At 38.7% G+C, this 19,573-nt stretch overlaps 2 protein-coding genes across 2 annotated transcripts in view; one reads left to right on the top strand and one right to left on the bottom strand.

Moving 5' to 3' along the window:
• Positions 1–12,448: 12,448 nt before the first annotated feature.
• Positions 12,449–14,567, top strand: uba52 (ubiquitin A-52 residue ribosomal protein fusion product 1). Its single transcript, XM_083940359.1, has 5 exons — positions 12,449–12,482; positions 12,903–13,014; positions 13,744–13,830; positions 13,974–14,076; positions 14,416–14,567. The coding sequence occupies exons 2-5, from the start codon at positions 12,912–12,914 to the stop codon at positions 14,507–14,509; spliced, it is 387 nt and encodes a 128-aa protein (XP_083796485.1). The 5' UTR covers positions 12,449–12,482; positions 12,903–12,911; the 3' UTR covers positions 14,510–14,567.
• A 1,933-nt stretch (positions 14,568–16,500) lies between these two features.
• The window catches only part of homer3b (homer scaffold protein 3b), a 50,235-nt gene continuing 47,162 nt past the window's right edge, over positions 16,501–19,573 (bottom strand). The window contains exon 10 of the mRNA XM_083940426.1: positions 16,501–18,940. Within this exon, the coding sequence (XP_083796552.1) occupies positions 18,755–18,940 (186 nt within the window). The 3' untranslated portion in view covers positions 16,501–18,754. The remainder of the gene's footprint in view (positions 18,941–19,573) is intronic.

The following is a 19,573-nucleotide window of genomic DNA, read 5'->3' as shown; positions in this document are numbered from 1 at the left end:
TGTCCCAAGTAAACACAACCACAACATCCTTATTTCTGCTTTTTAACATTTACATTGACCACTTTGTCCAGTGGCTCGCACATGCAAACATGCTTAGGTCAATAAATCATTTCTGTTCCTGGGAGTTTTTTTGAAGTGTATATACAGTATGAGAAGGTTGAAAAACTATTAGCACTGTTATTTCCTGGACAGATTCTGCGGACAACATAAGTCTATACAGAATGTCGGTCTGGGAGAATTTTACAGTTCAAACCACCCACACAACCTCTCTACCCAAAGCAATCGACCACCATCCAGGAAACCAAACTGCATCTAATTTGACTAAAGAATAAGGTCCATTTATGAATCTGTCGCATAGATTTGTCAGATATTCTGGATATTCTTATTTATCTCTTTTAAAAAATATATATATATATATTATTAATTTGTATTTTTACTAAAATACATATTATTATTATTTATGGTTTTATTTGACTTCATACATTTTATTAATAGTGTATCTCATCATCATAGTAATTTGGCCATCTGTATTTAAAGCTGAATTAAGCAAAACCAGTATTGTTGCAACCCCCAACAAACCTGCATCATTGAGAAATCTGTCTGATGACACTAAGTCTAGCCTACACAAATCAATGTACTTCACCCCAATGATGCAAAAAAATAAGAATCAAATATTGCCGCTAAAGGAATGCTGCTTATTGATCAGCAGATATCAAAAGGATAGATACTACGGCATAAATGCTGTTCCAACATTTCTGACAGATGACAGATTTATATCATCTTATTGTAGATAATGCCTCTGTGCTTTATTTCAAAGGAAGCCTGCAGATGAATGAGAGGTGTTTTAAACACACCTCGACTGGTCCAGATTTCCCTGTTTCAGTCTTGATTTTGAGTCACTTCTTGTGTGAGGCAGTTTTCTCACCATACCAATACCACACTTTAACACAGAAGAACACAATATTACTTTAACAAAAATTAGTTCATCTACATAAAACTGATTCAATAATTAATGCTGATAATTCATAAAGTAAGTCGGGTTTTTTTGCTTGCTTATTTGCATCTCATTATATTGTCACATTAATGTCTGGGATAAGTAAGCAGTCAGAAAAATAGCAACTTGGCTCTAGTAACTGGCAAATGACATGCTTGATATTATATAGTAATATTTGTTAGTTGCAGCCCAGTAGTACAGCATCTCAGTTAATGGATGATGCGTTACTTTTTTGTAGTCGCAGTGTGAGATTTAAGGCTGAAATGTGGGCTAGATATTAACAAACAGGACCTGCCCAGTGCACCTTTACCTACTCTGCATACACAGTTGGTGTTGCAGCAGCAAATAACTGCTTTGCAAGCAACAAATCCTACTCTTATTTGAGTCTCCGCATACAGCCTCCACACATATTTACCTGCTCGACCAGACTGAGGAGTCAAAGCAGCTCAGATGTTTACAGAGCATCTAATGAAACATTAACCACTGTGTACAGTTTATTTACTCAGCCTCTATGGCCTATATTCTCTGTCTGATTTGAAGCTGCCTGTTGCCTTCCACACCGGGAGAATTTCACACTTTACGGCATTATGTCCTGTACAACACGGCACTCAGTAAACCAGTTGTGTTTATTTGGACTCTGCACTAATGGATTTGTGTTTAATGTTAGGATTGGGTTATCTGGCAGATGTATCTGGACAAGCCAGTGTCGACTTCTCTCCCAGGTTTCCATGCAACACATTTGGCCCAGGTGGCTTCATTTTGCAAACTGCGGCGATTACAAGACACAGTGGGTACCAGCTGGCACATGGAGGAGCAAATCAGCAGTTTTACACCACATTATTCAGACTGGAGAGAGAACTTTTATATCCACCAGCTGCAATACATGCTGATGTGAAGTTACTATGTATATCACAGGATTTGTATACTGATACAGTAGGGGACACATAAAATACAAAAACTACAACAAGGTCAGCACAAATTATATAAAATGCCCCCATTTTCTATACAAATTAAGGCACGGTTCTGCATTTTCAAATCGTCATATTCAATAGTTTATTACTAGTCACATTTGGATTGGCTCCCTTCCCTGAATAAGCACTGTTAAAATGCTTTTATTTTGAATAATATGGAAATTTTAGTTGGTTACTTGTTTGGAACAACCTTACCAGCTGCAACTGTAATTTACCTGGTTTTTACTTGTGGTTAAAAACCCACACACGCACACACGCACACACACACACACGCACACATAATAGGCTATTAACCATGCTGACCTCGGATCAGATGCTGTCTCTTCCTGAAGTATGTGATCTTGGAGGTGTAGTCGTTATAGACGGAGTTCATGCCGCGGTTCTCCAGCCAGTGTGCCGTGGCCACCCCTCTACCCTGCACCTTCATGGCGTGCACTCTGGTGTCCCTCCGGAGCTCCAGGACGACCTGGCCGGACACCACCTCCCCTCCGGTGAACGCTGCGTCAACTGGGCCATCCAGCTCCAGCTTGAACGACTTTATGGTGTTCAACGTCATTCCTATGAGTGAAGATGTGAAGTGGAGGTTTTCAGGTGCTGTGGCAAAACCACACCAGCTGGAGGCATGGATGATGCTGTATTAACTTTTTAAAATGATATCATGCAATGGTGTTAAATATGCACTTGCCATTAAACTGAATACATTGTGATTTTTTGCTAATTTCTTTTAGGACTCTTATTTTTAGGGTGGGGTTAAAGAGGTTATAACACTATTATTATAACCTCTTAGGATCCCAGACCCTGGTTGACTGTTGTGTAATCTGCTAAACACGTTTTTAGAAATATTCAATTACATATATAATAAAAATGTTAGATTTTTCTCTTTGTCTGTGATCTTTAACAACACAAGACAAAGTAATTACACTGATATACCAACACTTAGAATGAAATTGTGTTGTGTTATATTCAGATGAATATGTATGAAAACATGCTGCCCCAAATAACAGCAGCATCTACTTCCAGACACCAGCATGTGGCTTAAATAAGATAGTAAAAACAACTGCCTGTCATGCTTCTGCCACAGCGACTCTAATAATATTTACATCTTCTGTTGTGTGGATCTTTATGAACGGTTGAGAGCGGGTCTCAGCCAATCAGGATTGAGATCCGCGACTAGGTTTCATAAATGCATTAGTGACCGTTGAGCTGACGTTTAAAAGTCTTTAAGCACTCACCGGCGGCTCTGGGGCAACGTAGTGGTCTTTCTCACGGACGACGTTCACGGTGGAGAGGCCGAACCGTGAGTTCAGTCCCGCTGGATATTCAATGGAAGCTCCGCCGTGTTAAACGGAGGCAGGTTTCAACGCCCAGAAACACAACAGCTCTCTGTTTCACACCAATGATGAAGAGCACGCGCGAGTCACGTCCGCCCATTTTAGAAGGCAGGAGGACGCGTCACAGCGTGGTCAAGTGACGTAGCAAAACAAGATGACCTTCCTGCTTTCAAATTTAAAGCGTGTGTGTTATTGCAAGCGTTTACATTTAATTGCTAGACTGGATATGTAATGATATCTGTAATTCAGTTCTTCTTAGTCAAAAAGAACAGTTCAGATATCCACAACGTCACTCTCACTGGTACAAGTGACGTCACTTTGGCCATTCGTGTGTATTGGGCTTTCAATTAAACATACTCACAATTACATAGTTTAGATACCTGGATTCAGGGTTCCTACCATAGACTTACGCAGTATGGAAAAGTACGGAATTTCATTTGAGTAATTTCTAGATCTGGATAAGTTTGGAAAAAGGGAAAAGAGTTTGGAAAAATGTTTGTGTTGTTTCCAGACTATTATTTCGCTTTCTAAAATAGAATATATTAATATATACAAATCAAAACAAGTTTACTAACGCAGCTTAGCCGACCTGCAGATGATATGAAATTAATCAAGCTGGCTGAAGGATGGTGTCAGGTTACCGTTTGCCTTGAAACTGCGATTTGCATTTATTGCTTTTTTTTATTTGTGTCGTCTACATTTTGTTTATTATTCATTTTTTATTTATCATTATGTATTTATTTACAGTGTGTTTACTCCATCTAAAGCCAATGAAGCACAGACTTGTGTTTTCTTTTGTAGCTCCTGGTTAATTGTCCATCCCTATGTTACTGTCTGTAGTTGTCACAGGTTATTAATTTCACTATTTTAGCATTTAGCTTGAATAAAATGCTGTGCATTGAACATGTCTGGGTTTGGAGTTAATTCACTTATATGAGCTACAATAAGTATGTAAAAATGTTTTGTAATTACTTGGCAACATACAGACATACATAGTCAGAATTTAACATACCTGTTAAAAGTTGGATTTAAAAAAACATTTATTTCATAATAAGCATCTAACAATTAGTATTCAGAGAAGTCTGGAAAATAAAAAATTGAAAATGTGTAGGAACCCTGTAGAATGAACTTTCTGGATATCTGTAATTATAATTCTTACAAGGGGAAAACTTCCATTTCATACATTTGCAATACAATTGTTACCAGTCATAATTTTAATTTCAGATATCCCAAATGAAAGAACATTCCAGATATCCATACACAGCACACTTGGAAGTGTTAATTCAACTCCCTGGGAGTTAAAACAACACTTTTGGAAGTGTTAAACAGTTATCCCTGTGACAGAGTTGGAACAACACTCTCAATAGTTGAAATTTAACACACATCAGTGTTGAATTTACCTAACACTAGTGTGTAGTGTCAAAGTGTCAGTGTGTTGTTTTTAACTCTGAATAAGGCTCAAATGATATCAACACTGTGGAGAATGTGTATATAACTCAACATAGAAATCTTTTATAGTTGATCTCATTTTAAAAATACTACAGTTATCCAAACATATACATATGTTAACACTTTTGTGCTAAATAAACATTAATGCACCCATAAAAACATAGCATACAACAATCATGGTAGCCTCAACATGACACATTGTCATGATCACGGTCTATGGTCACGGTGCAGACAGGACTCCATGAGACTTACGACACATATTAAATACTATTGCATACAAAGTATTAATAAATAGACATGCTGCGTTTCATTTACTTACACTCGGTTGAGTCAAACAAAGCGAAGAGAAAGTTCACAGATATGTTGGAATTCTGGGACCAACTCTGTTAAGTGTGAAATCAACACTTAACAGAGTTGCTTGGATTTAACTCACTGGATTAACACCAACTCTTTTGAGGAACTAACTCTCACATTGAATTAGACTGAACAAGTGTTGAATTGACACTGTATTTTTAACACACAACACCAACACTGGAAATCTAACACTTTTGATTTTGCTGTGTAATGTATTTCATTTTATTTTTTATAATCAAACACACAGCAAATTTGTCATTATGGATATGCACAACTGCAATTTTCCTAGTAAGAATTACATTACAGATCTCCAGAATGTTCATTATATCTTAAATGTAATTATGGATAGAATTGAAAGCCCAATAAATATCAATGGCAAAAGTGACGTCATTTCTTTCCAGTCTCACACTGTACTCCCCACAGGGTCAAGTCTGGGAGCTGTCTTTTTTCTCCTCCCTTCTCTTATTATTCTCCCCTTTTCCTCCCACCTTATGTCTGTCTTATTGTATACTAAATGTGGTATATATGTGGGCGGGGTGATTGCTGTGATTTTGTTGTACTTGTACAATGACAAAAAAGGAACGATGGTGGTGATGATGATGATGATGATGATGATGATTTTTAGCCTACTAGTGAATGCCGTTGTTGATAAAGTATCTGAAATGATGATTGTATACATTATATTCTCTCCATACAGCGAGACACACTGTTTGTTGTGTTATCAACGTTAGCTGGTGAGCTGGCGTTAGCACGGAGCTTACTTTTTATTTACCAATGATACACAGCCATATATCCAGCAACACAGAACACAATAACACCCACAGACAACATTTCCATTAAATACATTTTGTTTCCGTATGTGAAGCAAATTAGCAACGTTATAGGTGTGATTAAAAGCACGGTGCATAAAAATGGTCTGAATTCTGTAAATAATTACTCATTTTTTAATGTATTGCATGGTCTTTAATTACCATATCTGTCTTGAAATAAGTCTGCATTTGGTACTGCTCTTGGTACAAGAGAGAGGCAAAATCAAACTCGTCTATTCTGGAGTTTAATTTAATATTAAACCTTGTTCCTGCAGCTGTACCCCTTGGACCTGAGGTTGTTGGCCGGCTGACACTCCAGCCCATACCTGAACTGTTGCTTTTTCACTAGGTTGATGAACTCCAGATTCAGTTTATTTACATCTGCTTGCCTGCCAACTGTTTTTTTTATCAGCAGAACCTGAATCTTAGGGTCAAGGCTGTGTTATTGCTACAACACACACAGATTGTTTTCACAGAGTTTTGTGGTCAGTCATGCTTGAAGGAGGGGATGAGAATCCTTCTGCGACACAGACACTAACCTTCTTCTTAGTAGTTAGCGTTGACAGTGTAAACATGGTGGAAGTAGGACAGTCTGAGGACTTCCCTCCCTGGCCTAGATCTGACAGACGAGGCTAGGTTTATGTTTAAGCCACCTAACCGCTAAAGCTGCACACTGCTCCAACATTCCACACTCTGATGGCCCCTGAACTGTTCTGGGTCAACACGTCTGTATGTATTTATTTATTTAAGGTTATCATTCTTATGCAGTTCATTGAAAAACACACGAAACTGAGAGATGATGTGACAAAGTGGCTCTGGTTGGATACGTGCTTAAATAGAATAATAGTATTAATAGAATATGACAACGCCACAACTTTTGTTGTAGTTGTTGAAAAGAATTCTGGAAAATATAGTAGTCATTCTGTGTAATTGATGGCTAGGCTATACGTTAATTGACATCTCAAAATTGCTTAGGTCTTTAATTTTCATATCCACGTTCCTACATTTTTCACCAAGGAATTCTACATCGACTTTGGATTTCTAAAAGCCCGACAACCAGTCACATGATGAAGCCGAATCTAACCGATACTATGATCTATTTGCATAATTTAAAATAAATGCATGTTGAGTGAAAAGTATATTTGTAAATAATTTCAGATCAGCTGCCTTTCTATTTTAACTTTGTCTTTTTTAATGTTTGTATCTCAGTGTTAAACCGCATGTAATGCGTTTTTTTGTCCAAACAACAGTTTGAAAATATGCGATTCTGAGTTTACTATAATTAATGCTAATTAACAAAGAGAAACACAAACTTCAAAGTCTAGGGTCCAGAGCATATCAAATATGTGAAATACGCTGCACATTTGAAACATTTCTATAAAAATATCAGCAAGGCTATTCTTGACTCTTGATTTCACTTTATATCTGTTATCAGGGCAAGAACACAGGAACAAGTTGTGCTTCTCAGTCACTGCATGACAAAGTGAGTGCAGAGATGGCTGTAGCCAGGAGGACGCTGCGAGATCAAAGGTTTGGCATTGTAGTGTTCACGTTGGGTGGAGCTGAAGTGCTGATGGACCATCGGAAACTTGATGTTGCTCTACAATTAACAGAGAGAGAGGGACATGCAGGCAATATTGTATTATTATATAATATTATGCTGAGTGATGAGAAAAATAGGAACCCATGTACAAACAAACACGTATCAGGTGCATCAGTCAAACGGGCAACTTTCTAAATAAAACTGCTGGTCTATTACTAATATTACCACAAGTACAACTATTTGTACTGTTAAAGTGCTATTACCTTACGGTAAGACGGAAGAGGTAATTGTCTGCAGGCCTTCAAAGGGATGTAGTCAGTCTTGGTGATGCTGAGGTTCAGCTCATTTTCTGCCAAACAACAGACAAAACACATTTCAAATCTACATGCACTTCCCTTTAAACAAACAAACATGACAGATACATTACCTGGTCCACTCAGTATGTTGCTCGGCGGCTGGATGGCTGGTCTGGCCCTCTCTGCGTCCTGTTTGCCGTAGTGTTCTTTGGCCGTGGTCGTGTAGCAGAGGCCCGACAGACAGGGTGGGCCGAATTGTACCTGACTCTTGGTCATCAGGTCAGGCCCGGGCACAAACACTGGACCCTCTGTGGGCTTCAGCTACAGGGACCAACATAGTCAGCATGACCAAATATGACACAGAAGGATCACTGCACAAAACTTTTAACATAAAATACTCCATCAAAATAATCTCCAAAGTCTGTAGGAACATGTGTGTAGAGGTCATACATCAATCTAAAGTGAAAAATGTTCACTTTTACGATTGATGCTATTATTTCCCAAAAATATTATAATTACAAAAACTAAATAGCTATGTAACAGATCTGTTATCTCACATCAGAGAAGGAGAGCCTGTTGGTGCTGACAGACATCCTCTCTTTGTTGCGCTTTGTATCGGTGTCCCCCTCGGGTAAAGAACTGACATTTTGGTTCCTCCATGTCACCACAACTGGATCTCCTGGATACAAACAAAATAGATCCAGGCAGAATAACAGAGATAGATTAATTTCATCTATCTTTTCATCAATCTGTCAATATTGTTTCATCCTAGTCTGATTGGTTTAGAATAAAGGTAAGAAAAATGTAGGCTACAAAGTGTAAAAACTTAAGCCCCTAATGTAATAAAACTGTGCATTATACACATTCACACAGTCTTAATCACCTGGGTCATCCAGGTGATGTGCAGAAAAGTAGCGGAACGAGCAGCATATATGAAACAATTTTAAAGTTGTGATCAAACATTTAAACACTTAAAATAACTATCCAGTGTTTAAATGTACAGAAGAGTCAACAAATATCAGTATCTGTTAGAAAGAAGTCACATTTTTCATTACAGTTAGCACAAACAATATATGCTTAGAGTAGTTTTCTCTCAAATTCAATTAATAAATTATTTTACACATGTTATTTGGGGGCCTTGGTATTTGAAGGCCCGAGCTGCTTAGTTTTCTTTGCAACACAGGCTTTTGCTGCGCTGTTAACACACTCACCCTGAGAAATTCAAGTAGTAGACCTAATTTAATGCAGAAGCCTGTTTGCACATAAAACACTCACCCAGCTTGTGGTGACAAAAGGCTTCTCTAGAAGTGGACGACCATAAGTCCTTAGAGAAATTTCCAAGGTTTAGCTTCAAACGCTCCTTCGCCACAGGTGGCCTGTATCAAAAACAGGCTTTTATTATATTTGTGTGGACTCAACATCGGAGTGATAATAATAACTCTGAAAAGCAATATTTTAGATCACTTTGAAAACTTTGAGCCATTTGAGTCAATCAAATGCCAGTTTTTGCATTTAAAATACCCTTAAACCTCCTGGCATCCTAAATCAGAGCATGCAGTGAAAGTGAAACCAAGAGAGGTCTGATAAGAGATCTGAAGGGTGACACTATGATGCAGCTGTGATTCCCTCCACAGTTTGACATCTGTTTATATAGGATGTAATCTGAGTCATGTGGGGGAGTTTTTCCAGTAAGGCAGAAAAGCGTCAGACCTGCAGACAGTGGGCCAGCTGAATGACGCAGCGTGGGTCGTCCCTCTCTCTACTATCTTCTCAGGATCACCCATGGCCACTGAAGAGTGCTGAAGAAGGACATTGTTAAAACAGTCGCAGTCATGGTGTTGTGCTAATAACACTAATTTTACATAAAGCTTCATATAAAGGTCAATACCCTTGTCACTCTTGTGTCTACTCAAAGCTGACAGTGCTGGTACTTCAGGTTATTGTGCGTATCGCATGGGATAGCATGGACATGGCTGACCTGCATTTTGGTGTAACCTGCGTCTGTGAACTCTGTTATAAAATTACTTCTCCACTGCCACTGAACCAGTAATCGTACCAAGGGATGTTAATATACAATACAATAAAAATGTAAATTTTGGGGTCAAAACATTTTAAATTTTCACTAGTTATTCAAAAATGGAAAAGTCCTACGTTCAAGTCCTACATTTAAATCAAATGACAAAATGTAAAATGCACTTAAAGTATCAAAAATGATATACAAACTCTATAGGGTATATAATTGTAGTGGAGTAAATAGTTCAAGCAGCAGAGACATGAGGTAGAAATACTTACAATGCTAAAATCAGTGTACACGTCTTATGGCAACGATTTCCCTTGAGAGTAAGCAGGCTTTCATTCATGCCATGTTTATGATGTTGGTCATGAGCTGTAATGCTACTGCTGTGTTACCTTATCCACAGGTTTCGCTGCTCTGCCCCAGGCTCCCTGGAAGGTGTCGTTGTACTGGGAGGCAAAACTGTGACGGCGCCTGTCCCCTTTGATTGTGGGAAATCCCTCTTCTACAGAGAACATTTTTATTGTTTTAAAATAATACACTCTGCAGGATTCACAAATGATCCCTCACACAGATGTGGCTGACAGTTTTTTGGCATGTTTACACACTTGTTGACTTTGATGAGTGTTCACATCAATCATATAAGGAAAAATAATTAATTAAGAATGCTGTCACTAACCTAGATGTTTAGCCGTGGATTTTACAACAGGACAGCGATGGTGTGAAGTAAAAGAGGCCTGTTTGGTGCTTTCTGGGGTCTTTTCGTCATGCTGGAACTTCTTGGTCTCTTTGTGTCGTATGGGAGCGGGAGGGGGCTGGAAGGGCAGGGGCTGGAATTTCTGGGACTGTGTGGTGAGGAAAGAAACCTCTCCAGGGTCTGTTTGCATCTTGAAGTTGGTGTAAAGCGTGGTCCAGCGTGGGGTGCGGGTGATCTGTGGCAATGGGTGACAGTGGTAGGACCTAACCGCCTCTGTCAGGTACTCCTTGATGTGTTTCAAGTCCTTGTGGTCAACCTGGGCTGGGGCGGCTGGACAGAAAGGTTCTGCCTTCTTGGAGGAAAAAGGCTGGAAGTCCTCCTTGAAACGTGTTGAGTATGCATCTGGATCGTTCCTTTCCATAAAGGGGATGTTGGTAGACAGGAGAGAGTCGTTGCCCACAGGACGGGCTGGGATCAGCTTTTTTACCACTGCAGTCATATTGGATAGGCTACCACTGTTGTCCCACTTACATTACTGAAACTCTCTGGTTAAGCTAGCCATCTTCTCCTGCAGCAGGTGAAAAATGCTACAATGCCTCACCATGGAAACCTCTGTGCTGTGGAACATGATGATGATACTGTTGCTGCTCCCGCACAGAAACAAATGCATGCCATGGTGTCCTATTACCTGGCCAAATGCAAAGGGTGGACTAGACACACAACATTATTTAATTGTAACATTTTACTCCATAACAAGGACACACAAAAGAAAGTAACAAGCCTTACCAGAATTTTTTTTTCTAGATTTTCAGGCTGTCATTGAGGATAAACACTTGTATCTGGTTTTGCTTGATATAAGTTTCCTCACCTGAAAACAGTGGACACACTTCCTGTTTTCAAGAGATTTAAGCATAATTCAACATTACCTTAGATAAACTTACAATATCAACTTAAGTTGAAGTTGAGTTAACTGATTTGGTCTACGCTTGAGCATGCAATGCAATTATACTGAAAGTGTTTGAAGTGGTACCTGTCAATGTATGCATATGTAACACCACATTAAAAGAAAGGCTTCAGGTAGGCCTATAATATATGGCCTATGCTACTTATAGAAAATAAAGCAGCCTACAAACACATTGTAGCCTAATTTAAAATTACAATGATGCACTGTATCTTCTTGCTTTACTTGTACAAATTCACATATGATGCTGGTTTGTTCATGCACATTCACTCAACATTAGGCCTACTTCCGTCAGTACAACAGTAGGTGTCAGTCAAACTCAATTTTGTAACAGTCCAGCCCAATCACTACTGTGCGGTGTCCCCAATACACTGAACTGCAAACCAGAGATGAAAAGCAAATAATTCAGGGGGTTCAGAACTCGAAACGTCCCACAATTTATCAACCATTAAATCATGTTGTACTTAGGCATTAATGTGACCGACAGTGTGACTGGCAGCTTTTAGTGAATCACACTGCTCGATGTCGCCCTCCTCGGTCTATTTTTCTGGAAAAAAATACTGAAATGAAATTAAAACAATAAACAATAATAAAAAAAAAGTATTGTAATTATAAAGTTTAAAATAAAATTTCTTTCTGGATCTGTGTTGTTCCTCTCAGACAAAAGCCTATAGTTTTGATCTACAACAATAACTGATGATGTTTTCAAAAAGAAAATTAACTACTACCAAAGGGATCCTACCGATGTAATTGTAATTATCGTGTTTTTTCGTCCCTTTTTGTCCTTTATTATCATTAACTCATTTTTCTTTGAATAATTTGTGTGCTGTCGATTTCGCTTACCATACCATTTTATTATAGTGTTATTTGTTTTGGGTATACTATCTGCTTGTATTAATAAAAAAATCTAATAACATTTGCAAGCGTATTAATATGCCAGTGATGATATGATATGAATGATGCTCACAAGCTTTTATTCCCAAGGAAACAAGAAGAAGGAAGTGACGTATTCCGTCGTCAGCCTTTTCCGCTCTCTTTTCGTTGAGGCTCAGCTAGTGGCCGGGTGGGTACACGTTGTGTTCAGCACATATTCATCGATTTGTAGTGAACGTTGAGTTGTTAAATGTGATTAAAACGATATATTGTTTCCACTTTATCGTCAGTAATTGTGTATTAACTATTTCGGACTCAGTTTGAAGGCAGAAAATAGAGAAAATTGCGATTGAGCTCCACGCTAGCGGTAGGCATGTGGCGAGGCCGCGCTGATGCTAATGCTAGCTAACACCGAGTTGACTGTTAACAGCTTTTTACAATTAATATAAACGTTCAACAAGGCGGCGATGTCACAAATTCAGCCCTAACAGTTAATGACCGTGTTACACAGGTCTGTGACGTTGGCGTGAAATAGGATGTCAGTTATCGTGTGGTTGGCGTCAGATTTATGTCTAAACTTTGAGCTAACGGCAGTTTTTTTCTCTCTCAGCCTGCAAACATGCAGATCTTCGTGAAGACTTTGACGGGGAAGACCATCACCCTCGAGGTTGAGCCCAGCGACACTATCGAAAATGTCAAGGCAAAGATCCAGGACAAGGAAGGTGAGTCGTCACATATGAGTCCTAACGTGATGGGTCTCTTGACAGTTAGTCAGCGAGAAACCTGCACTTGATGACTCTACTAAAAGCTCTTTGGAAGCTATTTCGTATGTATAATTTATGATACATTTACAAAAACATTAAAAAAGTGTAATAATACAACCTTGATTATGGGCTTATAGGCAAGGTAGTCTTGCACAGATACAATTAAGCTGAAGGATTCAATGTGCCTTCAAATATGACTTAATAATTATCATTGTACTATGTTGATATTGTATGCACCACTATAAAGCTTTGTGTATAGGCTTTAGGCCACCTTAAGTGTTGGGCCCAATTTAATATGCAACTTAATTTAATACCTTATTTGTAGTATGAGGGTCCCTGCTTTGTCTCTCTTTCAGCTACAGGGCCCTTGGCCTAAAAAAACATGAGACCTCTGCTTTAGAGCAGTCGCTCCATGTAAAGATGCTGAAGGTCCCAGAGGCAGCGGCCGCGGGTTCGACTCCGACCTCTGTCCCTCTGCTGCATATCTCCCCCTCACCCAATTTCCTGTTGGTCTTGTATAATAAAAGGCTTGGAAAACTACCAAAAGATAATCTTAAAAAAATATGTATTTCATGTGCCGATACATGCCCTCTAAATACTATATTCCAGACCTTTGAAAATACAGAAGTGTTGTTCATGGTCAAATGTATCATGCAGTTTGGTTGACAAGTTTTGTTGTGTTTGTAGGAATTCCCCCTGATCAGCAGCGTCTGATCTTCGCTGGTAAACAGCTTGAGGATGGACGCACACTGTCTGACTACAACATCCAGAAAGGTAACAGTTTATGAAAATCCAGGCCAGATGTGCTGAGTCTGTCGATTTCCACAGTAAAAACTAAAAGTTTGAACAGTCTCACAGAACTGTAAACTTAAACAATGTGTCTTGATGTTGAGATGTGTTTTTTTACTGCCCTCCAGAATCCACCCTGCATCTGGTTCTGCGTCTGCGTGGTGGCATCATTGAGCCTTCTCTCAGACAGCTGGCCCAGAAATACAACTGCGACAAGATGATCTGCCGCAAGTAAGTCTTTGATGATGACTTCACAATTCTGCTGTTTATTTATTTTGAAGTGGTAGGTTAAAGTTCAGACAAACTTTTCAAATGGTACAATAACAAATCTGGTTTTGTCAGTTTTATAAAAGTATATTGTTTAATAAAAGTACTGACTTACATGGATTTAAAGTACCATAGTTTCACAATTTCAAATACCTGACCTCAAATTCAATGAATAGCTTTGAGACTAATACATTTTTTTCCACAGCAATATGTGAGGATTTATTACGATTAAGTTAATTACTGAACTGAAATGTTGGTTCTTGAGACATTCCTATAGCTGACCCCTCACCACTTGTTTTGTAGGTGCTATGCCCGTCTGCACCCCCGTGCTGTCAACTGCCGTAAGAAGAAGTGTGGACACACCAACAACCTTCGTCCCAAGAAGAAGCTGAAGTAGATATTTTTACTGAATCAGCTCTGAGACATTTTGTGTTAGAATAAATGTAAGAAAATGATGCTGCTTGTCTGACTTTTATTATTCAGTGACAGAAAGAAATGGTTTGGTTTCAAATGGGCAATACGTGATCATGAGGCAGTGCAGGGAAATGTTTAACTGCAATGAAAATGTAACCGGGCTGACTGAAACAGGGTGAAGCTGGTGCAATAAACTCTAGTTACTGTTTGCTAAATGTTCGCATATGAAGGTCAAGATATTCCTGAGAAGAATTTGGCAAGTAATTTACATCAGGAGCCACTTTACTGAGATATCTGGGTCATTCAGTAAATTGGCTGGTTGAAACTGGCACTGGTCGAAACTAACAGTGGGTGCACTCCAAAACCTGAATGGCACAGTGCCGGTTTGGAATGGTTTCCTCCTTTTACATTTATTTTTATTTCAATTTGGGACACAAAATAGCACATTCCAGTCTTGACAGCTCTGTTGTTAGTACAGACTGAATATATTTCACATAGCTGGTAGTGGCTTAATCCAAATGAGAAAGGTACTGTCTGCCAACACTACTTCATCACAACTGTTGCAGTTTATCAGCTGATTAGAAATTCAATATCATACCTGCTGCGGACTTAAATACCATTCAAAAACATAAACTTGTGGGAGTTTGTGCTGAATTGCGCAACATTTTCTTGCCCTTTCATCACACAAAGACCACATCAGTGACTTTGCATGACTGAGTTTTAATGTTAAACATTTCTATACAAATATATATATGGAACATATCTCACATTGTCTATCATTAAAAACATTTGCTCTCATTCAATTCTTGTGAAACAACAAAATCATGACCTTGGACCAACCCAACACCAGTCAACAGTTTTCCTTTTTATTCACCAATACTTCAATTAAAGGAACCTGAACTAAATGGACTATTCTGAGGTATTTTGAGTCATACTGAAAGGCCAAATGTTTTAGATGAGCAGCTAATATCAAAGATAAATTTAAAATAATCGAATTAAGATGAACTTCAGCATCATGCTAAAGTTGTTTATTCCAGTTGATGTGGCTTTAGCGTAACAGTGGTGCATCTTTGGTACTGCATTCTCTCGTAGCTGTAGCTTGTAACAGGTGTTTTAAAAGGACCTCATTCCAGTGTATTCAAGGAATCCACCCACAAAGATTTAAATGTTTATTGTGGGATTTTTGTGTGTGATGCCCCGCAACATGCATTTACTATTTACACTTCAGTTGTGGATTTCTGTGATTTTCCTCCCAATGAGGGGTGTTAATGCTGTTAATATCCACGACAGCCATATACTCAAAAAGAAAATGAATCACCTGCAGTTTCCTAAAAGGTCTCAAATGTAGGGTGGATTTCTCCTTAACCCTGTTGTAAATACAGAATATTGAAGATATATTTTGCATTCTAATATACAACAGCTGATGGTATAGTGCTACATAGACACCTACATGTCATTACACCCTTTTAAGTACAATAACTTAATACTTAAATGCTCCTGAAGAGAAAAATTATCCCTTTCTGGAACAGCGCTGATATTGTGTCATGATACACTGAAATAAGGCTGTTGTGAAGCAAAGTGTTTCTGACATCGACCGCAAGGAGCTTGTGCTGTTTTCTTCATGTTTGAGAAAAAGCTGGTGAAGCCATTTAAAGCCATTGCCTACATATGACTTATAACTATGAACAGGCCTCTAAACTAGAAACGTTGCTGCTGCTAATTCAGCGAGACTTGATGTTGTTACACTATCTCCCAGATAGTGTAAAATGATGAAACATTATTGCACAGAAGGCATAATATAACCTAAATGTGATCAATAACAACATAATGCAGTAACATAATAGCTGTTATTAGATTTTTGGGTAAAATCTAACTCAAGCTATAATATAAATTGTGGTTATAAGAAAAACGTCAGCTCAATGGCGCAATCCTTAAAAACTAATAACCGCAGGCAAATGTAAAAATGGGATGCTAGAACATTATCTGATAGTTTATTACATTAACAAAATTCATTGTGACATTTGAGGGACAATCTGAAATGCCAGAAGAATTCTGGCATCAGCTGAATGCACCTAATTCGTACCGATATTATTATTACCGTCATGGGGAAAGAAGCAAAGATCGATAGATATTGTGCATCAGAAGTTCACGTACAAAGCTGACAGACAAGTCAATTATCTACCTATTTGCTAAACCTACTGCAGTTGTGCTTTTTTACTCGAGCAGTCTTAGGTTGCTCACTGCCAAGAATCTCTCTCTCACACACACACTCTCTCTCGGCAGGTACGGGGCTTCTGCAGAGCTCATGCAGTGCTCTCAGTGATCTATGCTCTCTCTAGGGTTATTATTACTATTATGGGAAATTGTAGTGTTAAGAAATACAGAAAAAGTACATAAAAAAGAACTTGAATCATTTTGTGGACACATGACACATGTAAACAAAATCAAATTTGGCACAAACACAATCAAGTGCAGTCTCAGGTTCAACTCAACAGGGTGGGAAAGCGGTGTCTCAGTCCACATGGACACATCTGGACATTTCCTCTGAATGCTCATCTACCTGTCAAAGCAGCCTTGTGGTGGAGAGGCTAAACTACCAGCCGCAACTTGAATTTAGCAGAAATTTGGCTGGGAGCCATCTTTGGTTTCCCATCCTGACTTTGAGTAACCCATCGATGAACATGAATAATAAAATAAAGTGGTGAGAAAAGAGCAGTCATCAAAAATGAACCAAAAAATAAATCGTTGTACACTGGCAATCCTCAGAGGACAGAATGGGAGCAGGTTGTTGCATCTCTGAGTTTGTTAATGTTCTGGCTGGTGAGAGGCCAGTCCATGCTGCTGATGGTGAACCGGAGCTGACTTAATTCAGGGTCTTTGCCTCCATATGTCCTTACCCTGACCAAACTCCCCATGGGTGCATCTCCACAGTGTTAAAGGAAGGATGACACCAACACGAACTCAAGGTTGTTATTCTGCAGAAGTAGACATGTTTACTAACTATTAATTCAATTACTTCTGAGATCTACCAGTAATATTAAAAAAGGAACGTCTAAAAGCCATAATAATACAGGAGTGATATTATGTGCTATTAGTTAATGTCGTCTTGTACCAAACTGCAGTGAATAAAACATTTATGGACAGTCGCTTTGTTGTACCTATAAACCAAATGTCCAGAGTTCTGATCAAATATTTATGTCTAATAGCGGTTTAAAAATGTTGTCCATTAAACTTTGTTTTATCTCAATCTCTGCTGTTACAGTACAGCAGTTTTACTGTGCTCAGACATGGTTTGAATGGTTTAGACCTCCAGCTCTGCAGGAAAACAGAGTTCCGCTGGCTTTTACTGAACACAGGTCACGGTCAGGCCACTATCTATTTGATTCTTTCCCTGTTTTACTGCTACTCTTGCCTCTTAATTCAGTAAGAGAATATTCAAACCCAAGTGCATTGCCAGCTTTGTATTAAATAAAGATACATCACACCAAAACGACTAATACGTAGAAAGTACTTTGATACTGGTTGGAAATGTCTACTTTTGCAAAACAGCAAGCTTTAAATCTGTTTTTGGTGCAAGTCCTCTTTTAGAGGTGCTTTAAAGTATATTTGCTAATCAGTAAATCATTACCTCAGTCATTTTGAGACATCAGTTTAATTACCATAAACAACTGAGACCATCACTGAAAAGACTATCAGCCTCTAGCAGCCAAAACTCTGCATTACACATTATAAACCACCTGGTCAGATTTTGACAAAATACACTGGATTGCAATTGCTTTAAAAAGAGGAAGAGGGCACTGTTCTGCAGAGCAAATTGATCCAAAGCTTTCAGAGTGTTCAGTGATGGCAGGTGGTGAAAAGAGTAAAAACCTGGTGTGTAAATCATATTTTCCTCATCAGGGTCTGAGGGTCGTGCAGCTGCTAGGAACTTTAATATGGAAGAACACGTAGTAGACCACACTGTCGACTGTTTATGAGAATCATACCAAGGTTGCAGTATTATTGTGCCAATGATTCTTTATTCATGTTTCTGATACCTGCTGTTTACCTGCACTGATCTTAAAAACACAAATCCATGAAGGTAAACACGGTTTTAAAAGGTTTTAAACGGGTTTTCCTTCATATTGCTTTGATTGACGCTCTGCTGTTAGACCAGTATAACACAAATCAAGGCCACATGGGTGGAACCAGCGCTGACTGTGGAGATGCAACCCAACTGCTGCTGTGGCTATTTGTCGATGAGTTTGGCCAAGCTCTGTCTCAGCTCGTTCAGGTCGCAGATTTTGACGTCCAGAACGTCGATAATGCGTCGGACCTCGACCTCCGCCTGGTCCTGCTCCTCTCGGCTGGACGCCAGCGTCTTTTCAGCACTCTGGACCTGATCCTCCAAGTCGCCGTTTCGTCTCTCCAGATCCTGCAGACACATTATCTGTTGTTAATACAGTGTTCACATCATTTTCTGCATGGGTTGTTGTCCTTTCTTTGTATTTATGTGACATTAGCATGCGTGACGAGTGCTCTAAAATTAAAAGAAAATACTACCATTCAGAGTGGTATTGTAAATCACTCAAGAGTTTCTGATTGTCTGCAAATGTTAGGCTGGAGTATTGTTCCCTGCAGTTTTTTTTTTACCATCACTGTGCATTAATATGCACGGATAATAAATATTAAAGTGGGATAGAGAGTTGACAACAACGCACATTGCTTTTCTTCTGCCTGTATAGTTCCTCTAGCTTAAGTTTGGGAAAGCAGAACAGATCACAATTACATATCAAAATTACACAATTTCAGCAAACTATGTTACAATGTTGAGTACAGTTTATCCCAGTGTGTCAATGTGCCTTAACTCTTTCTGTGCTGTATTTGTGTAATTTTGTACATTTAAATTTCAACATATGCATACAGTAAGAAAGACTGAAATTAACCATTCAAACTGTACTGCAGTACAATAGCTTTGGATCAGGTAAAAGTGGCAGATACAGTTTATTTCTGCAGGTTTTAACAAGAAAACATTTTTTAAAAATTCAAGTAAAGGCTGAAGCTTTTC

The sequence above is a fragment of the Echiichthys vipera genome (assembly GCF_963691815.1).
Source record: "Echiichthys vipera genome assembly, chromosome: 3".
NCBI lineage: Eukaryota > Metazoa > Chordata > Actinopteri > Perciformes > Trachinidae > Echiichthys > Echiichthys vipera.
The sequence above is the reverse complement of the archived record's forward strand: the minus strand, read 5'-3'. Positions and strand labels throughout refer to the sequence as shown.

Excerpts from the sequence above, each read along its gene's own strand:
- uba52 (XM_083940359.1), top strand. The coding sequence starts at position 12,912 with ATGCAGATCTTCGTGAAGACTTTGACGGGGAAGACCATCACCCTCGAG. Across the intron at positions 13,015-13,743 it reads AAAGATCCAGGACAAGGAAG|GAATTCCCCCTGATCAGCAG; the intron begins GTGAGTCGTCAC and ends TTGTGTTTGTAG. Across the intron at positions 14,077-14,415 it reads GACAAGATGATCTGCCGCAA|GTGCTATGCCCGTCTGCACC; the intron begins GTAAGTCTTTGA and ends CTTGTTTTGTAG.